At 27.9% G+C, this 27929-nt stretch overlaps 1 protein-coding gene across 4 annotated transcripts in view; it reads left to right on the forward strand.

The window, feature by feature from the left end:
- The first annotated feature begins 302 nt into the window (after positions 1 to 302).
- LOC107450981 (BCAS3 microtubule associated cell migration factor) overlaps positions 303 to 27929 on the forward strand; it is a 42512-nt gene continuing 14885 nt past the window's right edge. For all 4 annotated transcript variants that reach the window (XM_016066932.3, XM_071182003.1, XM_043043544.2 and 1 more), the window contains exons 1-15: positions 303 to 511; positions 5195 to 5249; positions 8908 to 8968; positions 10124 to 10224; positions 13376 to 13457; positions 14015 to 14078; positions 14319 to 14426; positions 15072 to 15148; positions 16759 to 16835; positions 17766 to 17849; positions 19023 to 19187; positions 21160 to 21390; positions 23075 to 23168; positions 23255 to 23401; positions 25453 to 25755. In XM_016066932.3, the coding sequence (XP_015922418.1) occupies positions 444 to 511; positions 5195 to 5249; positions 8908 to 8968; positions 10124 to 10224; positions 13376 to 13457; positions 14015 to 14078; positions 14319 to 14426; positions 15072 to 15148; positions 16759 to 16835; positions 17766 to 17849; positions 19023 to 19187; positions 21160 to 21390; positions 23075 to 23168; positions 23255 to 23401; positions 25453 to 25755 (1717 nt within the window). In that variant the 5' untranslated portion in view covers positions 303 to 443. The remainder of the gene's footprint in view (positions 512 to 5194; positions 5250 to 8907; positions 8969 to 10123; positions 10225 to 13375; positions 13458 to 14014; positions 14079 to 14318; positions 14427 to 15071; positions 15149 to 16758; positions 16836 to 17765; positions 17850 to 19022; positions 19188 to 21159; positions 21391 to 23074; positions 23169 to 23254; positions 23402 to 25452; positions 25756 to 27929) is intronic.

The following is a 27929-nucleotide window of genomic DNA, read 5'->3' on the forward strand; positions in this document are numbered from 1 at the left end:
AGTTGTGTTTTTTTCATATTATACCCAATTGTATAATGCTACATTCAAGCCAAATTTCATTAAAATTCATCCAGTAGCTCCAGAGGTTATACGTCGAATATAAAAAATCTCTTAATTTTGAATACTAAATGTAATTATGAAATTTCTCCTAAATTGAAGCTCAACTTAAAAGTGTTAGATCATGCTTACGAACTGTGCCAAGCGCCATCTATATGTTATATCCATGGGAATAACTGTTCTGGATCACAATTGAGCTTTTACGGTTACAATCAAAACAAGTTTGTTGCGCTTTGAAATTATATAGTTCCTAGAGATGGCAACATTAGATGCTTACAGCTGTTTTACAGACTGTTTTTATTTTCCTTTTGTAAGCGTCTAACACAGAGTAATAATACTCACTAATTTAATTTTATTCTTCAATTTTCTATGGTTCTAAAGTTTTAATGGCTGCGGAAACAACAAGACGTGGGCCTAAATCTACAGGATTGATAATCAGACCTCAAGGAGTTAGGTAAGAAAATCATTTAAAGCCTCTGTTTACAATTCTATTGTAAACAACTAGTTTGCGTCATTGTTATTGTATATTATACACAATTAGTTATTGCGCAACATAATTAGTAGCATTCTTTTAATTTGAATTAAATGCTAAAATAATTAATTCTTAATTTCATAAACTTATAATGTCATCATTATTTTGTTTACTATTATTTAATGTGTTAAAATAAAATTCTATTATTTGATGCTTAATACGCAGCACCCTTTATTATGTTTATTGGTTATAATTTTTTTTAAATGAAAAATTGTCAATTATAAATAATGCGTTTGAATTTTTATTAAATAATTTTCGCTATTATTTCAATTCTTTTCGAATTTATTCTGTTCAAATTTTCTTTGATTTACTTATGCTTAAACGAAAAGTTATAAATTTTTTTTATACTCTTATTTATTTATTTATTTTAAGTATGTTTACCTGTTACAGAATATAAATAGTTGATTTAATATTTTTAATTATAAATTTTATGTTTTTATTTAACTGTAAATTAATTTCGCTTTTTAAATATTATGTTAAAAAATGAACGTTTGATGTTGAGTAAATATATAGTTTTATTAATACAAGTTTCAAGAGAAATCTTAATTAAAAAATTAGCATTAGTGTTTTTTCTTAATCATCGATTTATATTAATTTTATGAATTTAATAGAAGCTGATTCACATATTCTTTGCTAGCTTTAATTTGCAATTACTTTTTTAAGGTATTTTATTAGTTTTCATTATACTTTTGCCCATTATAACTAAAAGATGCTGAATACCATCATTAAGCTTAGTTAGCAAAGGATTATTTAGAATCTAGTTAAAAGTAATATTTGATATATACAGGTATATTGCTATATGCATTGTGTAAATTATTGCATGAAACAGATAATGCTGTAAATAAATCTGTAGGGATTTTATTATGGACTATGTCAACCTTCATCTATCAAGAGGTGCCGTTTGATAAATGAAGGTTGACATAGTGGTTAATAAAATCCCCTCGTGGGTCATTCTTACTGAAAAGGTATAAATAGACTAAAAAATTTTCTTAAATTAAAGTAATTAAAAAAGTGATAAAAATTACATAAATGCCTTTATTTATTTTTGTTATATGTCCTTACAATAATGGTCAAGTTTTCTATTTTATTTTTTTACAAGATTTAAAATATTTTAAATTCTGCCTTGTCCACGGAGGAGATGTAATAGTCAACGGAGGAGACATTTTATGTTATAAAATATAAAATGTCAATGAAGACTAATTCATTAGTTATTGGGTACAACTGATATGAGTTTAGCATTAATAAGTAAACAATAAAATATTTCATTATTAGAGATAGGGATTCTTCCGATTAATCATGCTGCTATGAAAGGAAACATCCATTTTTAACCTAGGTGTACAATTTCTTAAGTAACTCTTACTGAATATTAATAAATTAAAATGTAAAGACTATTGAAATAAAAATTCAGACTCCACATGAAAGTTGAGTGTTGAGGGTACTCTTTTGTGACCATTTTATGCAAGTTAAACATACTGTCATCCAAATAACGTTTTTGTTTTTTCTCTTTTCTTCTTGTTATTGTTTCTTTTTTCCCTGGGCACAAACGGCTTGCTCTATCAATTTCTAGAAATTTAAGTACATTTAATCACGATTTTTCTGTTAAATCTTTTTCTGATACAGATTTTAAAGTTTCTTGCTCTTTTTTTTTTTTTTTTTTTTAAACTTTCTTCAAACAATATAGGGTTTTCTTTTAATTTCTGTCTAGCTTGTCTCATACTAAGTTTTTTCTGTTCCCTTCTCTTTTGCATTTGAACATTTGATTGCTTTCTTTTCTTAAATTTTGGTTTTGCAATTTTTTTCCTAAAATTTGAAGAGAAAAAAAATGTTAAACATCACAGAAATTATTTAGAAAAATTGCCAATATTTACTTCTCCGATAAGAAAAAGTTAAACTTAATTGATTTTCTTTAAAAATACAAACAAATTAACACATTTGTTCCATTTTAAAAAATATCAATTAAAAGAAAATAGTTTTTTAATTATTAAAATTGTATTATGGTTATCTAACACATTGTCTCTTCCATTGACTGTGTCTTCTCCTCCGTGGACTTGTTATGTCCACGGAGGAGACAAAAACTAGTTCTTGAATTTTTCTGATTTTTAATTTTAAAGTTACAAAAATGGGGCAGTTCTTTTTGTTAAATATACTATTTTTGCAATCTAAAATTCATCTATCAAAAATAAAATAATTTTCTCTTACCTTCTTTATGATGTCCACGGAGTATACGGTGAGAACTTTGCCAAACCCCAGTTGAACACAACAATCCAAAACTGACACCAAAGAGAACAAAAACAACTGATAGTTAACATTAGAAAATGGAATGGTTACCTTTCCCAGCAGCTGTCTTATAGGGATTTCGCATATGCTGCCCTTTATTGCATATTTACCGAACTATATTAATTGTCCATGGAGGGAGATTTCATTTTTGATGGACAAAGTTTACTAGTCATTTATTTTATAAAAATAATTTTTTTTTAAAAAAATATTAAATAAAAAGTTACTATAAACATTTAACTAGGTAAAACTACAAAAATCATTAAAATAACATTTAAATTGTTTAACAGCCATTAAAAATTATTTTGTGTCACAGACGTAGGGACGTCCACGGAGGGGATTTTGAAGTTATGTTTATTAAAAAATAAGAATGAAATATTAAATACATTTAGCAGAAATGCATATGATTTGTTAGTTAGAACTTTACGAAAAATGATGGAGAAAAATATTAAGAAATCTGCTGTATTTCCTAATATTTATTACTAAGGGACTTAGAAAATCACCTTTTTGTGAGAATGACCCACATGTACCTCAAGATGGTATTGAGTTAACGTCTTATATACTAGTGATTTGGTATTTAATATTTCTAGTGGTAGTTACGTCACAAATCTTTATAAAAAAAAATTCTTTGAAAAATTAACCAAAGGTTAACTTTGTTTTTCTTGAAACAAATTTTAACTTATAGTGTCAAATTTTGTTGCACTTAAACTGATGTGATATTTGCCATTTGAATTTCAAAATTACAACTTTGGTGTTCGTCTGTCTCTTCAAAATTTTCTATCAATGTTATTTGATCAAATTTGTAGACATTTCATTAAGTATTAAGCAGGTTATCATAAGCAATATATATCATAAATTGAATGCTAAACAGTATTCAGTCTATTTATTTTGAGTACTGAGCACTAAACAGGTTCTGAATACTGAACAGATTGTCATAAGCTAAAGTACACTTGCTGCTGAGCCATGCTACCCTATTTTTATAATGCGAGACACTTTTTTTGACTTTTTTGAAACAAAAAATAATTCTTATTAAATAAACTGATTTAAATCATGATAAGTTTAATAATTGGAAAATGTGAATGAATACTCACTTATTAAATTTATTTAAATTGACTGGCAACTGCACTCAGATAAATAAGTATATTTAAAAGCAACCTGAGAAACAGCAATTCATTCTTAAAGTATTTTATATATTTTTTTCTTAAAAGAGTTATTAAAAGATTTTCGAAGAAACTAAAGTAAGACTTCTTTCCTCAACAAATATTTGCTAATCGCAGAATCAATAACTTCTTAGTTCATCTGATATATCTGAACATTTTACTGTTGTAATTTACATTGCTTGTAGTTTTTATCTATTAGTATTTTTATGTATAGTTTTATAAATCTACATTAGTCTGGTTAGAGAATATCTAATATTTCCCAAAAATTACTTGATAACAATTGTAGTTAAATGATTTTCTATTACTGCAATGATGTGTTCAATTGTAATTGTATTTTATAAAAGGCCGTTTTAAATTTATTTTAAGGATAATAATATAACTTTCATAAACATTCTAATATAAGTGGATTAGTGAAAGGTGTATTTACAACAAATTAGCCAAATTTTTATCAAAAATGAAATTTCTTAAACAATCTATTTTAGAGAGTCTATAAAACCGTCAGCGTCTGCTATGGTACAAAAAAATAAATTTTATTTTTATGCTTACATATTTATATCTCACTATAAATATTGTATATGATAGTATTTATTCCTGAATACTTGAGGGGATATTCTCGTTAATTAAACTAACGGCTTTCTTTTTTTACCTTAAAATTGTTAATTGTTATTTATCTTCTTCATTTGTTTCTTAAATTAATATTTAGGCTTGATATAGATTTTATAATTTTCTAGTAGAAGTATTGTAGTTTAAAATTTTAGAAACAATTATATACAGTGTTATGACTACACCAGCGAGACTATTCCAAGAGAAAAACAATTTTTTAAAAATTCAAATTCCTTTTCCAAAATTTAGTCCAGTTTTCATTCAGTTTTCCAAAAGGTGCTGTGGGCATGAAAATGTTTTTCAGCAGCACTGTATTTAATTTAATATTTTCTGCTTTTATGTTTTCCTTTAAATAGTTTTGAATTTAAATTATTCTGAAGTATGTCACTGTAGGTTGAGCAACATCAGGTGGCATTACAAATATTGAAATTCAAACTGTTTATTTTAAGTTTTAAGCTTATAAAATTATTAATATATTTTATTTAAATACTTTATTTTAAATTTTTTAATTTTAAAGACCTATTAAGCAGTTTTTATTTTTGGTTTAACTAAATACTTTTTTTTGCAGTGATAAATCTTATGTTGAAAGTGTTGTTGGATTCATACATGAAGTTGTTCCCCAGGTAAGCAGAAATAAAAAAATAAAATTGTATGTTTATTTACAGTAAAAATGAATAATGTACTTTTTTTGTATTTGATTTCTGAAACACTTGCTTATTTTTTTTAACTGAATTTTTGTTTTGAATAGTTTCTTAACTTTATTTTGAAGAAAAAAAAAGCAAGTAATATGATAACATAATTAAGAGTTGGCCAAACAAGTAAAGCAATAGTAAAATCAATGTATAGAATTGGATAAAATTGTCTGCCAGCTAGTCAACTAAAACTTATATGCTCAGTAACAGAACTACTTAGTCGATTTTTAAATTTTTTTTTTATTTTTGAAATTACTCTTATCTCTTTGATTTGTATGAAGAAGTATGAAATCTTTTTACTTTGTGTGCAATAGCTCAACAATTGTTGATTTTGGTTATTATGCAAAATAAATATTTGTTAACAACTTTTAAAAGGCTGTACAAATTAATCAGGTAAAGTACCTTACTTTTGCTGCAGATTTCAAAATATTTTAGATTACCCCATTTTGGCATAGTTTGCATCACACACACACGTATATATATATATATATATATATACAGTAGACGCCGCTTAATGTGATCACATCGGGACGAACTTGATTTGATAACAATAACCGATTGATTACAATAAACGGAAAAAAAATTAAGCTAAAAAAATTTTTTTTTTTTTTACATACATATTAAAATAAAAAAAAAATTTAAATTAGGAGTAGTTGCTGTAAAACTCTAAAGTATTTAATAGAAATTAATGTACACTAAAGAAAAAGAATTAGTTAGTATACTTATGTATTTAATGATGAGCTGCAGAAAACAATACAAAAGGTTAATTATTAACTGAAAAAGAAATCATCAATTGTCGATTGTTTAGCATTCTTTCGAAGCAAGTCATTTACGAATCGCTCATAATCGGTGTTTATGAAAGTGTTCCACGTCGGCTTTGTTTTGCACACCTAGCCGTAAGATTCGAAGTGCCTCCCTCATCTGAGCAGGCGTCGGAATTTGGTCCTCGATAGCACTTTCGGGTTCATCGTCGGCATCAGAATCTTGTGACGAAACTTGATCTTTGACACATACGGCTTCGCAAATGTCTTCATCAGTTAACGAAGTAGAAGTCTCAACCTTCTCGTCGATCTCAATCCATGCTTCAAAATCCTCAGTATTCATATCGGGCGGGGGATTGAAAACGTCTTCCATTTCTTTCATCACAGCAGCATTGTTGTCCTCTGGTTGACAAAATCCTCCACGACTGAAACAATTTCGAATTGTTTTTTCCGAGACATTATTCCATGACATTGTTAACAAATGTATGGCATCCAAAACATTTGTTTTTTTGGCTAGAGCGTTCGCATTAAGATCTTCAGCGTCTTGGTCTTCCATATTTTCTAAGATCCTTGAACGCATTTCCTTTCTGTAATATGCCTTCAAGGTGCGGATAATTCCCTGGTCTCACGGTTGAATTAAAGAAGTGGTGCTTGGTGGTAAGAACACGATATTTATCTTTTTTAATGAAACAGTTACATCATGCGTAGTGCAGTTGTCTATGAGCAGGAGTATGTTCCGTTTTAGTCGCTTGTCCCATTTCAACAGCCATTCGTTAAAGATGATGGTAGTCATCCAAGCCGTTTTGTTGGCAAAATAATCGACGGGCAGATTTTTCACACCTTTGAAACAGCGGGGCTACTTATTTTTTCCAATCACTAAAAGTTTTTCTTTAGTGCCGGCCATACTAGCGCAACATAGCACAGTTAGGCGTTCCTTGGAGGTTTTACACCTTTGCGTACTTTCCTTCTGAAACATGTACGTGTGTTCAGGCAGCGCACGAGAATATAGGCCAGTTTCATCAGTGTTATATACATCTTCAAGTGAATATGTGGCAATAAGTTTAGGCCATTCTTCTTTAATCCACTGATCTGCGGCTACATTATCGGCATCTTTTTGTTCACCATGTGTCCTTCGGAAGAGTATGTTCTGCCTCTTTTTCCAGCGGTGGAACTATCCTTCTGTGGCTACGAAGTTTCCTTCACCCAATTTTGCAGCTAAATCTTCAGCTTTTTGGCGCAAAATTGGACCATTAACACCAGCGTCCCTCTCACGAACATTTGTGAACCAGAGTTTTAATGCAGATTCAACCTCTTTGTCTTTTCCATCTCGATTTCTTTTACAATTCAGATTTTCGTTCAAAGTGTACTTTTTTTCGATATCTTCACGATTTTTTAAAATTTTGCACAAAAGCGGCTGCGAAACTTTCAATTGCACAGCAGCATTTCTTTGGCTCATTTTCTGCAATTTATCGTAACGATTTAAAATGTCAACCTTTTCTTTCACAGTAAGATCTCTCCGTTTCCTTTCCATTATAAAAAACAAATCAGGTTACAAATCGTATGAACTATGGTAAAGTGAAAATTTATGCTGATCTTCTTCTGCATGCGTCTTTTAAACACTTAGATGTTGCAGTTTCACTATCCCCCTCCCCATTTTATTCAATAGCGATTCAGTAAGCGACCTGCCAAGATCAAGTGGCATACCCGAAACAATGTTCTCTTTTGAAGGTCACCCCTTACCCCCTTCCCATAGCGTTTTGAAGGTCACCCCTTACCCCCTTCCCATAGCGGCTGGAACATATCATCTGTCACATTGTTTAGTTCTTCTGAAAAGGGGCTCGTGACAAACATTGACTCGTTACTGGCAGGTCTTCTTTTCTCTTTAATTAGGATTTCCGGGAATTTGAAATCGTACAGTGCGGCGGAATTTTGCAATGCTTGACCGAAAATGGCAAAATCCCCCCCCCCCTCATAATAACACATGTTTAAAAGATAATATACCAGCCCCGTTTGAACTTTTGGTAAGTTTCAGGAAACACTTCACAAAACACAAAAAAAGTTTTCCTTCTTGTTTTTATTGATTTCAGGAAAATAAAATTTACCTATAAACTGATAACAATAAACGAACATTTGATTACAATAAACGATGATTTTTCAATGTATTTTGATATAAGCGGACGGGACTAAGCGATTTTGATAACATTAAACGATTGATAACATTAACCGTGATCACATTAAGCGGCGTCTACTGTATATATATATATATACAGGGGTCTGTCCAAGCCGAATTTACTACCGTTTAGCGGTACCTTCACAAATTCAACTTTAGGAAAAACGGTAGTTTCACAAATTCAATTTTAGGAAAAACGGTAGTTTCACAAAATACTTTTTCTTAAAATTTTATTTTTGTATCCCTTAAGAAACGATAAATCCATATTTTTGTGTTGATTTTTTAATATAATTTTTAATTTTTCACAAATTATGTCTAAATTTTCACAAAATAGGTACCTCTCCGAAAAACCTAGACAGACCCCTGATATATATATATATATATATATATACAGAGTGTTCATTCCCTTAATGTAAGAATCCTTGTAAATAGTGACTGAAAGATTCAGATTCATATTTACTTGAAGAAAAACAAAAACATTTTGTTGTACATCAAAATTTATTTTGACAAATATATAGAATAGAATCTTTTGTACATTATTTTTTAGAGGATTTAAGCATTCCTTGTCAGTTTTTTTGATAATTATAATTAATATCTATTTATTTTGATGTAATTTTTCTTATGTATTTCATGTAATTTGTTTTTATTTTGATCACAGGGTAAACAAGGAGAAAAAGAAGTTATTTTGTGGGTGAAATTTGACTACTGTGATATTAATGGTGAATATCTATTTTATGTTTGAGAAAATCATATCACATTAAATAAACAGGATATTATTTTTTTACTGATTTTCAAAAAGCCCTTGATTCCATTAGTAGACAGATGCTATGAAAAATTCTAGAGTTGTATGGTATTCCCAAAAAATTTATAAATATCATTAAAGAACTCTACAGAAATTCAAAATCTTGTGTTGGGGTGAATGAAAGCCTGACAGAGCCCTTTACTATTGAGACTGGGGTCGACAGGGATGTGTGGTGTCAGGGTTAGAATTTAGGGTTATAGTTGATGGTTAAGGAATTATAATTAATTGACAAGGAAAAGTGCAATCCAAGATTTAAAAAAAAGAAAGAAAGGATTTTGATGGAACTTCACTAAAACATTAGAAGACCTTAATTTTGCAGATGACGTTTTTTATTTGCTGGAAAACTTCAGAGTACAAAACTAACTGGTTGGCAAAACAGAGAAATATTCTAGCCTTAGACCACATCAAATTCAGAACTCTACAGTAAAACCTGGCAAGAACCGTAACGAAACAAGCTACATTAAAGAAATAGTTCCTTTTTTATAAAAACACATTTATTTGACAATTATACGTAAACTAAGCAAAATTAAATTAAATTTTTAAGGTTGATATAAAATTTTTTATTCAAGGGTCAAATGTTTATTTATTACTTTAAGCAAATGCATTAATGTAGCTTGTAAGGTGAATTTTTGTAGTTTCACAATTGTTGATTCATGTTTTTTATACGATTTTAGAAATGAACGATTCCAATTAACAGTTATAGAATTTTTAATCATGAAATTTATAAGTTATTAATCATCTATTGAAATTACTTTTGTAGAAAAATGTTACGAAAAATGAAACCAAGCATGTAAACCAACTGTGAAGTCAATCTTTCAGAATTTTATATGATTTTGGCAAATTATTTATTATCATTATTAATAGATAATCAAATATTAAAGTTGAATCTTTTTCAAATTAATAAACACTAGATAGTTGTTTGATAATATTAGTTATATTTTAAATTTCCCATTAACATTTAGAACTCTGTTACAATACTTGCATTAGGACTCTGTTAAATTTAAGAGTTAGTACCTTTTTGATAAATTTCTACATTTAATTATAGATTTTTGATGAATTTGTTATATTTTAGATTATAATTTGATCCGTGAAGAAGGAGAACATAACGCAAATCATCCTCCACTTTTACTCATTCTTGGATATACAAATGGAGTTCAAATATGGTGTATTCCAGTACGTACAAGTCTTTTATATTTAGTACCAATATTGTAGTAATTTATTTTATATTTTTATTTGCTGCATTGTTTATAAAACTCACTCAATTACTACATTACATCGTTCTATCATGCCATTCATCTTTCAATCATACACAATTATTCATTACTTATTTGTGTTGAAATATTAATGGGTTATTTTCTCAATTGGTAACTTTTGAATCCTTAAGCAATGTTTCTTATTAAAATATTTATTTTCATTATTTAATGGAATGTTTTGCTTAAAATACTCACATGGTTAAGAAAATATTCACCAGACAGATCTTGTATTTAAATTATTTTTAAATAATTAAGTGTTTATTCAAATAAATAAAATATAAGTAAAATGTCATTATTTTATGTCTCCAAAACACATTTCTGAATTTTCTAAGTAATTTACTACATTATGAAAGTGTTACATAGACGAATGCAAACATATTCTGATATAGTTTGTTTGTCTACTTGAATATATATCATTAATATTCTTTGAATAATTTGTATATTTTTTCTACGCATCATTTTGTATGTGTTCCTAACTTTTGTGTAATTACTTTCCAAGTTCAAATAAAACAATATAGATGGCTCTAGTTGAATAAAATATAACTTCCTGGTTACAAAGAATACTCTTTTCTATAGAACAGTAAAGTTTAATTGCAGAACCATTTCTTTAAACATTAGTTTCTTCTTAAAAAAAAAATCTGTGTGTGATTTTATTGAATATAATTACTATCTCCCTATTTTTTTACTAAGGAATTTGAAGCTAGTAATTTAATCAAATATTATTTAAAATATTTACCTTCATTTACTTATTAATTACTGATTCATAGAAAAAAAATTGAATATTTTTTTCATGGATTTTTAAAGTGTTTAAGATAAGGAACACTAATGATATTTTCATGTTTTCTTTCATCTCTTCTCTCATACACAGGATTAGTCTTACGTTAAAATTGAAATTTACTAATTGCTAGTTTTGCGGCTTTAAGTTAATTTAATTTGTTAAATGTAAAAATATTCTTGCCGCTTCGAAATTATTGTGAAACCAATTATATAATGGTAGAAAAAGAAATTTAATATACAATGATATTTAATTATTTATTTTGAATAAAACTCTTTTTTTTTAATCATTTTATTTTCTTTTGAAAAAAAGTATGAAAAGCAATTTGAATGCCATCGACATTTAGAATTTGTTTTCAAAATATTTGATAATTTTATGAGTTCCAATGCACAATATCTTAAGAAGTTTGCCTTCTCTATATGAAACATATGATCCATCAGTTCCTTAGGGATTACTCTTTTTTTTTGTTCTTGTTTTTGTCAGTCTTAGTTTATAACACCATGTGAATTCACTTTTTTAGGCATGTTTATTATAGGACCCTTATAGTAAGAAAAAGCTATTTTGTCTCTGTTTCATTATTTTTGCTTAACCTTTTATATAACCATTTTTTTCCTAGTAATATTATATTAAAATATTTTTTGGGGATTAATTGAGATTGATTTATAGAACGAAATTCATTTAGCGTTTTACCTAAAGTTAATTTGCATTTTGAGACCATTTTTTTATGGAAGGGTAGTTGAATAACTGTAAAGAATTGGTGTAAACTATTACTTTAGCACTTATTAATAACCAAACTTCTATGACTACAAATAGATTGGATGATAAATGGGCAAGTGAATGAACACATAAAACACTCGAGAAAATAGCCTCTCTTCTGATCCCACGCTAATCTTTTCTATTGATCACATTTATGTCAACAAAATCCTCATTGGTGTATATATTCTTTTTCTTATTTTATATTTTCGGAAGTTATCAGCAGAAGGCCCAATAAATCATTAAAATAGCTTCTAATAGACATTGAAATTTTAATAAAATTGGGAAAGAGTATACTTCATGCGATCTTATAAAGGGTATCAGTATCCAATTGACTCTTTTTTGCTTATGATAAATAAATGGGCTGGAATAGCCTGCTTGTCAGGGCACTGGACTCGTGTTCATCATGTTCAAATCCGCCAGCTGATGATTCCTCGTGTACAAGATGGTGACTTGTGCACATTAAATCTTCCAGGTCACAAAGTCCTCCATGTTCCAAAACAAATTATACCTTTGGGGTATTGAATTGAAGATTGATTGCTCTCTGGTTCAGTTAAAAATTATGATCTGTGGATGTATGAAGGGATCTTCTCTATAAACGGGTGGGACGTATGGGTGTGGCAGAAGTTAAAATCTTGGTCATAGATGGTGCCACTGGAAAACAAGAACGATCGCACTCCTTGACTTAATGGCCCACAACAACAAATAATTTGTAATTTTGAGTAATTTTCTTCGGTTATAGTGGTACTTAGTATTTTGTATGATATAACATACTTAAATGTTCATTGTGTTATATAAAGCAGTTTTTGTGGATTAGTATGTCAGTCGTTTAATGTTTTTTTATCAATTTTCTAGAAGAGTCTTTAAATGTTATAACATTCATGCGATTTAAGTTAAAGGGGTCATTTTTGAAAAGTTGATCTAGTGAACTAATGAGAAATTTGCATTAGGGTTATCATACGGAGCAATATTCCGTTGATGCCGATTTAGAAGTTCTACCTCTTTTAGATAAAGTGGTAGCAAAATATCTATTATGCTTGATTACTTTGCTTTCACTTATACTCGATTATCTCACTGCAAGATGTTCGGACCATTTTTATCTCCACCACATTCTATCACCACCAGAGCATCTCCACCATATTAGAATATTTTTGAACCCTGGCTGCCATCTTTGTTGTCTAGCAGATCAAATTCATCAATACCACCTCCGTAAATGTACATCACTTTTTGGCAACTCTAACTTTTAAGGCAATGACTTCAGTCATTTTCACAATTGCTCTTCCTTGTTACTTTTGTGCTTCAATGCTTTTGTATTTGTGTATTTTGTATAAAAAAATATCATGTTTGTTAGATTGAGCATATTTTTCATAAGTGGGTGAATTGAGAAAAAGCTCTACTTTCTCAATCTTTTCATTTAAATTGATAAAACAGTTGAAGTTAACTTTAAAAAAAAACCTATTCTAACAGTTATAAAGTTAATAGCTGAACGTTATTAATTAATTATATTAGATGTTAAGTTTCTAATTTTTATTCTGTTAATTAGGCCAGCGGAGAAGCACAGGAAGTTCTTTCTTGGCGTGAAGGACCAGTTAAATTTTTAAAACTCTTGTCTTCACCAGAATCTGGTTTGTAAATTTAAATTCTTAAAAAAAAAATTTTTGCCTATATTTTGTATTTGGTTTAATTAAGAAATAATTGATTTATGATTATAATAATGAACTGATTTTTTTTTTAAAAAACAATTCTGTAATGACTTACCATGAGTTTTTTTTAGAAAATTTTTTATTGAAGATTTATTTTACATGAGTTTTCATAAACTTAGATGTTTTCAAATTACTATAGATTTCTTAAGCATGGAAAAATCAGCATATATTTATTAGTATTTCATGTAAAAAATCCAAGGAAATAATTGAGTTAAATTATTTTTCTTTAATACAGGAAATTTTCATCCCTTTTTTCTTTTAATATGATGCTAAAAGTAGTTTTTAAATTTTGATTTTCAGCAAATGTTTTATTTATATTTGTTTTTATAATATAAAATAATTATTTAGATTTGGTTTGATTATATTATTTAATACTCTGTTATTTAATAATCTTTTTCTAAATGCAATGAATATTGTTTTATGGTTTTAGTTGTGTTTCGTATAGTGAAAATTTAAAAGTGACTGTAAATTCATTTTAGCTCCATCTTTAAAGGATCGTTTTGTTGCTAATCGTCCTTTGGTTGCCATATGTGATAGCACTAGGTAAAAATCCATTAATAATTTCTTTTTATTGCTTCATTCACTTTTTCAGGGTTTCTTGTTGTATTTGTTCAGCTTCACATTTTTATTTATTAATAAAATAAAAAGTGTTAAATTGTCAAGTTGTTGACTGGATTTTTTTGATGAAAATTTGAGTTATTTGTTATATATTAAAAATATTGTTGAGCAGCTTATGGTAGCATTATTTATTGAAATGTATATTTTTATTTTCTTTTTTTCCAGCGCTGGAGAGCAATTTTGCTCTCTTAATTTTATCTCATTAAAATCTGGAGACAGAGTTGATTGTATTAAATTTTCAAGTCAAATAGCGGATGTAAAATGTTCTAAAAGGTAATTTTTAAAAATTTCTTTTCTATCCCTCCTTTCTTAAGTATAAAATTGTTTCCTATGTTAAACTTTTATTTTATAGTTTTCTTTGTATAAATTGAAAATTTTAACCTTTCACAGACCACAAATTTTGTTCCAACATTAGTTTAAGAAATCAAAGAGAAAAAAAAATTTACAGCAAATAAAATTTTTAACTAATCAAATACAAAATCTGAAATCAAATAAAGCACTTGTTCTTAAAATATAATTGTCTGTTTTAAATTTTTTTGATCATTTTTGTGTTTTAATGTTTCTTTTAAACAATTCACTCATAATTGAAAATTATGCTGATTATTTTGCAATTTTTAAAAGCTTTTCTTCGCATATGGATTAATGTTGCTTTAAAGTCTAAATTTTGAAGTGGAATGTTTTTATAGTCTTGCACTCCACTAATTGTCTCTTTAAGTTTTTAATGTTTATAAAATAGTAAATTCATTAGTTATTAAACCAGTTTAATTATGGTTATAAAATAGTTCTTCCTTGGCATATTTGTAAGCATAAATTACAAGTAAGTACTAATACAAATTGTATTTTCTATTTAATTGTTACAGTAAATTGTTAAGAGTTTTTTTTTTCCTAATCAGTTTTCATATTTTATGCAATTTTTAGAGTCATTGCTGTTGTTTTTCAAAACAAAGTAGTAGTTTTTGATGCATATACACTAAAGGAGACTATTCAAATCACTAGTAAGTGTTAATATTATGATCTTGTAATGGAATAAAAAAAATGTATTTTGTTTATATTTATTAACATCATATATATTCAATTATTGTGTTAGTTTCAAAGTATTCTGGCTTCTAATTATCATCATTAATTTTAAGTCTTGTTTTATCTTGAGATCGATACATTTCATCCCCATCCAGCTCTTATGCTGTAGAACAATAAATCCGATGTCAATTATCTGACGCATTTCAAACTCATTTTTTTTTATAATGACCTTTGGTATATCCTGCTCTTTTTTTTAAATACTTTTTTGTTAGGGGAGGGGCAGAGGGTCATTAAGTATTCTAGTATGCAACTAATGGAACATTAATAACTATGCAAGCTGGATTTATTATTTACTGTAAATATTTTGTCCAATCAAAATTACCTATATTTTTAGAAATCTTATATAATTTTTTTGCAAGTACACAAGTTCTTATCTTTAATACTTTTTTCTAGGAATGAATAGTTTAAGTAAAAAATTATGATTTTTTCAATATTGTTATGTTGTTTAGAAGAATATCATTGTTTTTGTGTAATTTATAAGGAATATTTTTGTATAATACACTCATTATATATTTTAAGCAATAGTTGAAATAAATTTTTATGTATTTAAAAACAATGTTAAATAATCTATCCAAAATTGTTAACTTCATAACTTTATTGCTTTATATTATAAGGAAAAGTTCTATCGAAGTCCTAAATGTTATCATACACTACCTTTGCCAACCCAATAAAGAGGTACTTTTAAAACTCACCTTTTTAATAGTTATGTTGTCAAATAATAGTTTATAAACAAGCAAAAAAACACAAGGATTGTCTATAAATGATGTCACACTTAAAGGGTGACGAGAAGTGTAATAACAAGACACATATTATTGGAATAAAAGCACATTTTATTTGAATAAAAACACATTTTATTGGAATAAAAATACATTTTATTGGAATAAAAATACATTTTATTGGAATAAAAACACATTTTATTGGAATAAAAGCACATTTTAATGGAATAAAAATATTTAAAGTCATTGGATTAAATATTTTTATGTTATTTATTTTTGCAATTTTCATGTTTTTTAAAGTAAACTCACAATCATCATTTGTTCTGTTACACTCACAAATGTCATTAAAGCAGTTTAAAAATAAAATGGTAAAGAGATAATTCACATAAGGTTGTGGTTTGTTTACTGTAAGTATATTTTTATGTAATATAATGTGTCATTTAAGGGACATGCTGAAGTGTGGCATTTATTGGCTAAGAGTAGGAGAGGGATCAAAGATATTGAGAAAAAAAAGTGGGACATCAATTTTGGATGGCCCATTTAAGAAACAAAAATGACCCAAGATAGGGTGGGAAGAACATGCTTAAAGGGTATGTAAGAGGAAAAGATTGGAAAGCACTTTTTTAAAATAAACAGGAATAGCAATTGTAGTTTTTAAGTTTTAAGAATTTTTAAATACTATTATTTCTAGTTATTAGTAATTTTTGTGTAATTTTGAAATTTATATTTAAACTTTTTTTTTTTTTTAAAAAAAGTTATAAATGCATTTAAGATTTGATTTTTATTTATTATTTTTTTAAAATACATTTTAGGCTGTTATACAACTCCAGGATTTGCTGTTAACCCTGTTGCTTTAGGAACAAGATGGGTTGCATTTGCAAACAAAAAGGCAAGATAATAATTAGCTTATGTGTGTAATTTTAAACATTTAAAAGAAAAAAATACTGGTAGTCAAAATGCAAATTGATTAAAAATCTTCTTAGTATTTACTCTTTTAAAAATTAGTCTTTTCAACTCACAGACTTATAATTTTAGTTATTTCTCAATTTAATGTACAGTGAAGAAATTTATTGCGTACATATTATCTGTTTATTCAAATATGTAAGGAAATGTTGAGGAAAACAATTTTATTTTAATGCTCTTCTTCCTTCGTAAATGTTATTTTTTTTAAACAAAAAGTTTTAAAGCTTTTTTTTTTGTGTGCTTAATTTCTAAGTTCCTTCTTTCATTTACTTTTGATCATTGGAATCAAGCATCAAATATTTAATCTATCTCTTGTTACTTATTTGAATAGACTTTTTCCTCTTTTTTTTTTTTTAATTTGATGTATCTGTAAAATTAAAATCCAATGTCATAATTGCTTATAAGAATTAACTAAGCCATGTCAGTTATAGAAATTAGCTATCAGTTTGGTTGAAAATTTCGATCAAATTATCTATCAAATTGAAATCCAATGTCATAATTGCATATAAGAATTAAATAAACTATGTCAGTTATTGGCGTTAGCTATAAGTTAGGTTGAGATTTCTTTGAAGTTATCAAATTATCTATTATTGGATTGAAAATTTCTTAAAAATTATTTTACAATGTAATTTTATGTGAGGATATGTTAAGTACGATGATGTGATATATGACTGTATTAAATATGTTTACTTTATCCTAAAATAATTGCAATTTTGAAGTTATTTCATTCATTATATCACTCATATGTTACATGCTATTGTCTTTTTCTGTGATTTAAAATAAAAATAGTGATATTAAATTTTTTGTTTTGTTTATGTTTAGTATGTTGTTTAAAAAATTAACTTTAAAATTATAGCTGGTGTCAGTTCATCAGAGTGGAGGTGGAATGGCTGGAGATGGTGTGCAATCCTATGCTGCAACAATTATCCATGCTGCCAAGGTAGTCATTCTATCTTTATCAAAAAGCTTTCATTATCAGTAAGCTTTTATTTTTGTAAGAAAAAAAAGCAAGTATAGTTGTAATATGTGGTCAGAAATAATGTCAATCAGTTTTGCTTAAATCGTCATTTATATTATACTTAATGTTCCTGGGACTGCGTTTTTGTAACAATAGAGTTGAAGACAATTAAAAACAAAAGTTTTCAGAATATTTGGTAATTTAGCCTATATTTTAGAAACCTCACTACGACAGAGAACAGAGTGACGGTTTTTTATGAATTTTTTAATCATTTGCATGTAGTGGTGTGGAAAATAATGTTAAATTGATAATGTAAAATTTATATTATGTGATAATTATATTCATGTGAAATTTATGAAACTGTTAAACATACATTAAAATATTTACTTAGAAATTTGGAAATTGGAAAAACTAATTCAAAAAGTGTTGACTTTTCTATATGATGGATAGTAATATTTTTATCATGTTTCTAATTGTAAACATGTTTCTTAAAATTCATAGATTATAGAAATGTTTAAATTCTTTTCAAATTTTGTATGCAATTATTTTATTAAACATTATTTTATTGTTTTAAAATATTAAGTGGCTATAATCTACATGATTGCATGACTACTGTAGGAAAAGTAAGGGTGATACCATTTTAAGTTTGAAAATAACTTATTTTTTTAAATTTAATGATGTTTTATTTTTATTATCTCAAGTACTTTAATAATGCAAAGCTGTATTATGAGCTAGCACTTAATGCATTAGCAAAAGCAAAACTTTACTTACATTTTGCTAAAGTATTATACATAAAAACTAATAATTTAAAAGGTTATTAATTATTATATTTATTATTTATAATGATAAATAGCATTTCATATGAAGTTTATAAATCATTTCTTTAGCATTTTCTCTTATCACTTATTGTTATGTTTAGAAAATACTTTTTTACTTGTATACTTTTCATTTGTATGCTTATTTTTTAAAATGTATTTAGTGCCATTGGATTAACAAATTACATTGAATTCTTTTACATGCTAAAGTGATTTGAAATTTAAAGCTGTTACGTTTCTGCTGCTTTATTAATACATGCTTAGATTAATTAATACATGAAATTAACATCCATGATTTTTTATTTGTATCTATTTTTTCCCCATGTGCTGGAAATTTTAGACAATTACCAAAGGTTTAACTATGTTTGGAGAAACAGTAGCAAGTAGCCTTGGTGGTCCAAAGCTTGGAAGTAAATCATCTACTGTGAAAAATGATCCAAAAAATTCAAAAGATAGTCAACCTGGAATTGTTACTATTCTAGATACTCTTGCTGTTAATGGTGAAGTAAGCTGAGAAATAATTTTCTTTATGTTGAGTTAGCTTATTGTTAAAAAAATTCCATTACCTTGTTTATGCTGCCAGTTATCTTTTAGCTACAGATAGCAATGTTATATTTAATTACTATCCGGTTATAATCACATGCTATGAGCACAATGGTCAAAGTCATTAGAAAAAAAAAGATGTTTTGTTCCGATCACATCGGGGCAATTTCAAGTTTGTTAAAGTATTTATTTTTAGGGGATATCATATCAATTAAAATATTTTCAATAACTTATGTACCACATCAAAGTTTTAGCTCCATTTAATTTCGCTTCCTTCAGCAAATAATTACCATAATTAGTTTTACTGTGAATTTGGAGAACATCAAAGTTTTAGCTCCGTTTAATTTCGTTTCCTTCAGCAAATTTGTTTTACTGTGAACTTAGAGAACATCAAAGTTTTAGCTCCATTTAATTTCGTTTCCTTCAGCAAATTTCTTTTACTGTGAACTCAGAGAACATCAAAGTTTTAGCTCCATTTAATTTCGTTTCCTTCAGCAAATAATTACTATAATTTGTTTTACTGTAAGCTTAAAAAACTTACATTTAAAAAAATAAATAAATAAAGCTTTGGTAGTGAATTGTTAACTGTTTCCCTTACCAATTTTTTTAAAAAAAGAATGCAACAAAAAAAAATCAACACATTTTTTTTTATTTCATTAATAAATGCAGAGAACTAAAACAAAACATAATACACAAGTTGAAATTTTAAATTTTTTTGTGTGTGAAAAACATATAATTTACCTATCCCAAGTTATCTGGGGAAAATGAAAAAATTTAAAGATTAGTCATCATCTGATAGTTTTTAAAACAAGGGACACCACAAAGTGATAGTATCCAAATACAAGTAAAGTGATACGCCATTTTTTTACTCTCTTTTTTTTCTATGTAAATTCAGCAACCATTATATGCAATCGCACAAAACACTTGTACAGTCCTACAATCCAACAGCAAAACTTTGCAAACTTCCAGTCGCAGCAGTTTATTAAGAATTTTTTTTTTGCTTCCGACTAAGTAAAAATGTAATAAAGCAAAACGTACTGACAAATTCTGCTACACCTGAGTTTTCTCGGGATAATAAATATTTGCAATGCCCCGGGTAATTTGGGATAATCAGGGAAGCGATTAAGAGTAATTTTAAAGGCAGATGGTCAATGGAGATAGAGAATAATAACTGATTACAGTTTGTTCGATGCCTATTGGTTTGAATTCTACGTTGGTTCGTTTGATAACAAATGAATAAAATAACTAATGGACTGTATTTCAAATTTTATTTTCATTGGTGCTACAAGCATGCTCCAGCTATAAGATCAACAACCAATTTTCAACTGTTATGGTTACAAGAAACGGTGGCGAGGATGCTAAGACAAAGATGCCAAATTGGCGCTATATTTCTGAGATATTGAACACTATTTTCAAATGAAAGCGTCTTTTATTTGAAAGTTAAAATGAATTTTTTTTCTAAGATAAAATTAATTTTAAAATAAAGAATTTATTTACTTTCCTTTTTAACATTCAGAATTCAATTATTATAATAATTTCAATTTATTTCTTGGAAATAATTTATTTTTATGTTTAACCTGAAAAGGAATCTAACTTAGTTATTATTTTAGTATAGGCTTGTTCTATTATTATTTTAATATTTATGCTACTTCAGATAGTAAATCTATTTATATTTATTCAATTATCAGTTTGGAGTTAACTAGGGAATAGTTTTCATGAATAGATTTAAATGTCCGTTTACTATTATTAGTATTATTTCTTATAATACGAAATATGAATGTGACGGTAGTAGGGGACAAATTTAGTGCAAACTTTTTTTTTAAAGAGCTATCTGTGTTATTTTTTTAAATAATATGTTCATTGATGTAATTTTTTGAAAGATCAAATTATTGTTTAATTATCAACAATAATTGAATATTGTTTATCTTTTTAAGGTTAATATTGATGAAGACAGTGAGGGAGATGGCATCATTGCCCATTTTCCTGCCCATGCTAATGAACCAGTTGCTGCTTTAGAGTTTGACCCAAGCGGCATGCTTTTATTCACGTCTTGTCGATTAGGCCACAGCTTTCACGTTTTCAGAATATTTCCACATCCTGCTAGCTCAGCTATGGGTGCAGTGCACCACCTCTATACTCTGCATCGTGGTGAAACAACATCTAAAGTAATTTTTATTCAACATTATACTGAAGTTTTAATTTATTTAAAAAGGGTGCTATACAGGGGCGGATCCAGAAATTTTTCCTGGGGAGGGTCATAGATTCATCCCGACAATTAATATTTTTATAAAAAAAAATTTTTAAATATTTTTTTTGAAAAAAAAAGGGGGGGGGGGTTTAATGCTAGTCTTCTCATTTATTTTTTTCATAATTAGCAATAGAAGAATACATAAATAATTCAAGTATTCAAAATCTTAAAATAATAAATGTAATGCGTTTTTTTTTTTGGAAACTTTGGCAGGTGCAATCTTCGGTTAAACCTATTGAAGCGCGCTTCAACATTATTAATGTTTACAATGAAACTATGACGAATTTCGTTTTAATCTTTTGGATTATGATTCTTGAAACAGTGAAGAACATAATTAGATGGGAAAGAAATTGCTTTTTCCGACCTATCTAGGTGTATATGCCCCCTTAAATAATTTTTAAAATATTTAATTTCTTTTGTAAACTGTTAATGAAATTATTATTTTTTCTTCTATTTTTTGGGCGGGGTGGTCATGACCTCTATGCCCCCCCCCTGCTGGATCCGCCACTGGCGCTATATAGCAGGAGAAAATTTTCTAAGCAAATTAGGCTTCTCCTCTATTGGTAATTTAAAATCTAAAGTTATAACTTTTTATTTATTGGAAAAATGGAATTCTTGCAAATGTAGAATAAATTTAAAAGGCATAATGCATACTATGTTAAAAAAGGATAAAATTTTAAACATATATTTATTAACCTAAGCAAAACAGCGTTAGATAATCATGTCAAACATTAAATTGAATCACAAATGCTTTCCTTTTTAAGAAACTAGCATTTTTTGACATTGACATTTTGCACCATTTTCATTGTTGGCATAGAGTGTTGGGTATAAATCAAAACAGTTATTAGTTTAAAAAAACATTATTTCATTTAAGGAAATAGCCTATGAAAGATCACACTTAAGAACTGTGTATTTAAAGCTATATATTTGCTCAGTTTCTTGCAATGCTGCCAAAGAAGTCAACTCTGCATGTAATACAACTGTTATTGAACTCTTGACTTGTACCACATTATTAAGTTCATATTTTTTAAATTTCTGTAATTCTCTGTTTTGGAAAGTCAATTTGTAGTCAATTTATTTCCGAACAATTTTTTTTTACATATTAAAATGGCTTGTTTGATGCAAATGGTAATTAATTTGTCAGTTTTTATTGATTACTTAACATATCTTTAGGTTGAAATTGATAATGTAAAATCCTGATCTTCAGATCAAAAGTTATATTGAACATTTTGTTTTGCATCACTCTACATTTAAAGTTTCAGATGAAAAACTTTGCTAGACAAAAAGTAATAAAACAATCAAGATTATTACATAATGTTAAATTAGGGAAAATAGTCTATGGGATTAAATTTTCCATTTCTAGCTAAAATTGTTTTGTTTGTTCATTTATTTCTGTTGAACATCAAACTTATTGTTAAAATCTGGCAAAAATTTATATAAATAGCACTAAATTAATCTTTCAGCAATGTGCAAATTTACTGTGAGAGATCATATTATCATTCATCACTAAGCTACTTTTATGTAAAGCGTTTTATTTCGTTATATTTAAGCTATATATCATAAATAGATACTTAATTATAATTTTTACTATATTTCCATAGGTCCAAGATGTTGCCTTTTCCTTAGATAGTCGCTGGATCTCAGTAAGCACTATGAGGGGTACTACTCACATTTTTCCAATTACTCCATACGGCGGTAAATAACTGTCTTTGCTAACCTTCAACTTTTTTTACCCAAGAATGTTCACCTTTTTTTTCTCATTTAAATTGTTTCTTAAACAGGACCAATTACAGTCAGAACACATACTTCCCCAAGAGTTGTAAATAGATTAAGTAGATTTCACCGAAGTGCCGGTTTAGAGGAAATTCAACAATCTCCTTCAACTGGAAGAAACAGTCCTGTGCTTTCTGGCAGTCCTAGCTCTTCTGGTATTATTAGTGTTTTGTTATTAATTTAAAATCGTGGGATAAATAATTTTAATTTTCAGAATTTGTTTTATTAATTATTTTGGTTTTTCTTAGTAACTCTATTATTTTTATTTGTTAATTAGATAATGTTTTCATTATGATTGTTTATCCTCTAATTGTTGAGTTCCTGGTAAAATTAATCTGAAATTTCTCTGTGGGCACTACATTTTCATGGAATAATATGGGGAAAGCTGGTTTTTTAATAAGAAAAGCTTACATTTGAAATTTCAGAGAAAATTTCGACCAACGGTCAGCATGTTAAAGTTTACGTAGGTGAGCCTTAAGTTTTTATTTTCGCATGTATATATGATATCATTAAATGCATAACTACATAGACCTTAAACTCATATTTAATATTCAAATTCTTCTCCCTGCTCGCACAGACCACAATGCTGACATAAATATACCCTCAGTGATAGACGGATCATGGGTTAGAATTCCCTTGCTTTCGTTTCCATGTAGCGCAAACGCGGTTAGTTCCATCAAAAGTTCCTCTGTGAAGTCTCGCTACTTAATCCAGGAGTTCCCTTGTTTTCTGGATTTGGTTCAAAATTACAAGGCTAGGAAGTTTAATATTATTAGTCGTAAACTCAGAATTGGGTCGGCTGTTCAATACGGGTTATAAAATGTAACATAAAACTCATATTCAAGATTGGACTTATGGGTATTAGTTGTTGACAATTTTTAAAAATGTAAACAAAGATATTAGTCATAGAGTTTTTAAAGAAGGATTTTTTTTTGAATGAATACAAATTAAAAAATGTTTCGGCAATTATTATCGATTTTTTATCCTATTGAATCTGTATGCTTGAAGAATGCTAAAATTCCACATTTTCTTGTAAATTCACTTTTTTAATTTCTCTTTAAAAATTTCCTTTAAAACACTTTTGTATTTTCTCCAGCCAATTTTATATTACATCATTCAAAGAGAGAAATAATTAAAAATAATTTTCATAATTTTCAATACTTTTTTTCCCAATATGGTTTATTTTTAGCATATTTATTTTATTTTTCATTATTCTTGTATATAAATGACATTATCTTCTTATCAGATTATAATCTGCAGCCATTTTTCAAAACTGGCATTTTTTGTTTTTCATTGAATTTCAATTTCTTACTACACTTGACAAATATGCATTTTTATTGAAATTTGAAATTATTTATAGCAACATGAAAGATGGTAACAGAAATGCCACTTAAGTCTAAAATTTGATTTATACTTTTCAGCAACTACAGATTTATTTTAGAATTAGACTACAAATAGACAATAACTGCAGATTTACTTAGATTTCAAATTATGTCATTAAAATAGTTAAAAATGATAGTATTTTACTAAAATCTTAAGATAAGAGTGCTCAAATCCGTTAATTAGCTGAATGCACAAGTTCAGCTGTTTATTCATGTCATAGTCCATCCTATGGACTTTTGAGAAATAGGGTTATAGATATCTTCCTGAGCATGGGCTTTAATAGATATTTTAAAGAGATTTTTAATAGTACTGAAACGCATATGACGAGAAATTTTTTGCATAATTAGAGCACCCTTTTTAGCCAGGATGTCAGCTTTTTCATTGCCTGGAACTCCACAGTGGGCAGGAACCCACTAACGCCTAAAAGTACTATAATATTCTCAAGTGATGCCAGGTCTTTAAGATGATAAGTACAATCCAATATGTACTGTGTTGTGGGATTATTATCAGAAACGATAGCCAACAGAGTTGCTCTAGAATCACTGAAGATAACACCCCTTGTGATTTTTTTCTAATTGTATTATAAAAAGTTTTAATAAGCTTATAGTAAGTGGTATTATTATAAATTTTTAATGGCATTATTTGGTAAATTATCCTTTATTTTTTAGCAAGTAATTTGGCTAGGTGCTCTAGAATCGCTGAGGATAACAGCCCTTGTGATTTTTTCTAAGCTTATTATACAATGTTTTAATAAGCTTATAATAAGTGGTATTATTATATATTTTTAATGGCATTATTTGGTAAATTATCTTATGTTTTTTAGCGAGTAATTTGGCTAGAGCTTATGATACTCATCCAAGCATGGCTTATCAGACTGGCGTAATGAGCCGTATGGGTAACTCAAGATTGCCCCCTTATCCTCATCCTACGACTATCCAACCTTTGGCACAGTTAAAGCAAGTCATTACATTTCCTCTGGCCGGAGGAGCCGCTCCTAAAAGTCCCGGGAAGGAAAAAACTTACAAAAGAAATTCTCTGTCTTCAGAAATTATGTGTGTGTCTTCTGCATTTGCACCACCACGTGCTTGGCTGGTCGGTAGTCCTAGTTTAACACGTGATAAGAGAGGTAAGTGCAATATTCTGTTATGAGAATTCTTATTTTATTTTTATTTGTTTTTGTTTATTAGTTTATCTTTTGTATTTCACGTTGTTGTAAATAAAGCAACAATGAAGGATATATCCTTGGTAGAATTTTATTACCTATCCTAGTTGTTAATAGCCCAAACTTTGTATGTTGATAAAGCAGTAACATAAGTAATGCAAATTTAAGGTTAAGAGCCATTGATAGAATCAAGCTAAACGGGTGACAGATAGTTGTGTACTGAACTTTTTCCAACAAATTTAAGTTTTTTTTTCTTCCATTTAATAATAAAAATGACTAAAATTTGTCATACATATTCATTTAATTCAACCAATTAAGAAAACTAATATTTCCTTGACAAACTTGAAGTTCGATTAAGCATTTATAACCAGTAAATTTATTCATTTTTAAATTTAATTGTTAAATTAAATTTTACAGCAGAGAGCACTTTTGCTAGAGATTAAACCTAAAAGCATCTGAAAATGCAGTCTATTGTAAGAAAATATTTTTTAGTAGCCAAACGATTTGTAGGCATTCTAAATAAGATTGCATCATCGTTAAAAATATTTTTTTATTCTGTTTGCGAAAGTTTCAGAGCAATCTTTCAAAATCTTGTAAGCTGAGGCACACATGTACAGCTTAGCAGGAACATTAATTGTAAATATTGACTTAAGACTTCAACCAACTAGGATTGGTTAAACCCTATTTTTAGTAGTGATATGTAGTAGCGATTGAGATACTTAGGGGTTCAACCAACTGGGACTGGTAATCCGTATTTTATCTTTCATTCTTGCACTATCTGTAACATAAGATTTCATCTTTGCCATTGTTTGCCATAAGAATTTTATACTTTTATTTTTTGTCTGTGATTATTTAGTTGGTCTATCACACCTTGAAGAAATGAGTATCAAATAAAAGTGTTTTGTAAAAGTTATTTCAATTATGTACTTTAAGAATTTCAAGTAATCTTTTAAGTTCAAAAATATGTCGATTTTGTGCTGTCAACATAAAAAAAGAAGAAAAAAATTTTTTTTTTGCTTACATGTAGCAGCTAACTTAACTTTAAGATGCTGGTAAAGCAAATAATATTAATCTTCTACCTATTTGTATTGTACGCGAGGTGCAGTTTTTCTATTGTGAAAATGACCAGGAATAAAATAAATTTTCTGTGTCTGAAAGCAACCAGGTTGTAACATCATTGACTATATCTGAAATGAATGCAACTCAATTTGAAAGAGATAATAATTTTTGTCAACTGCAAACTACAAATATAATACGCTAGTAAACACAAAATAATCTCTTTTTTCTTTCTTTTTTTAAAACAAATTCAAGAATAAACAATTTTTTCTAAATCTCATTGTTTAATTCAACTTCTAATTGTGGCATCATACCATTTTTCATCATGCAAAAATATAACTTCGATTGTCGCAGCTTAAAAATCCTCAAAATGGAGTTAAATTAAAATAAAGAAATTATATGTATATGCCATTGAATGACCAAAATCAAGAGAATGTCGACATATATTTATACAGGGATGAGATTTTTCCACTTTTAAACGGATTTCCGCCTTTTTCGCTTTTGTCTCTCAAATTTCAGCCTTTTTTATCAAGAACTCCGATTCTCTAAAAGTTTGTTTTTTTTAAATAAATATTTCGCCTTTTCTGAAAGTTCAGTCATTGAAATAAAATAATTATATTTATTTCCGATTTAATATATAGATATAATATATCAAAAGATGTATAGAAAATTCAAACTACGTAGCTGCCAACCCTTCCACAAATGTACTTATTATAGCTATTAGCTTTTATGAGCAGAAAATAAGATTTTCCTCATTTTTACCCGTCCGCTAGATAGCTCGTATTTTCGTAATCCAGACGTCTCTGAATTTTAATATCAAACATCGATTTTTGTATTTACCTGATTTAAAAGTTGCAATTCTTATTCACGCGATTTCAATATCGTTCATTGCAATTCTTATTTACGAGATTTAAAAATCCAATATCCCGATTTGTATTGAGGCGTTTTTAAAATTCTATGTAACAATTCGTATTCACGCGAGTTTATCCAATTTTGTGATTCGTTTTTGCTGTTGTAATATCCAACATCTATTTTCGTATTTACACGTGATTTAAAAATTAAGCTTTGGATTCATATTGATG

The sequence above is a fragment of the Parasteatoda tepidariorum genome, chromosome 6, assembly GCF_043381705.1.
Source record: "Parasteatoda tepidariorum isolate YZ-2023 chromosome 6, CAS_Ptep_4.0, whole genome shotgun sequence".
In the NCBI taxonomy this organism is placed as follows: domain Eukaryota; kingdom Metazoa; phylum Arthropoda; class Arachnida; order Araneae; family Theridiidae; genus Parasteatoda; species Parasteatoda tepidariorum.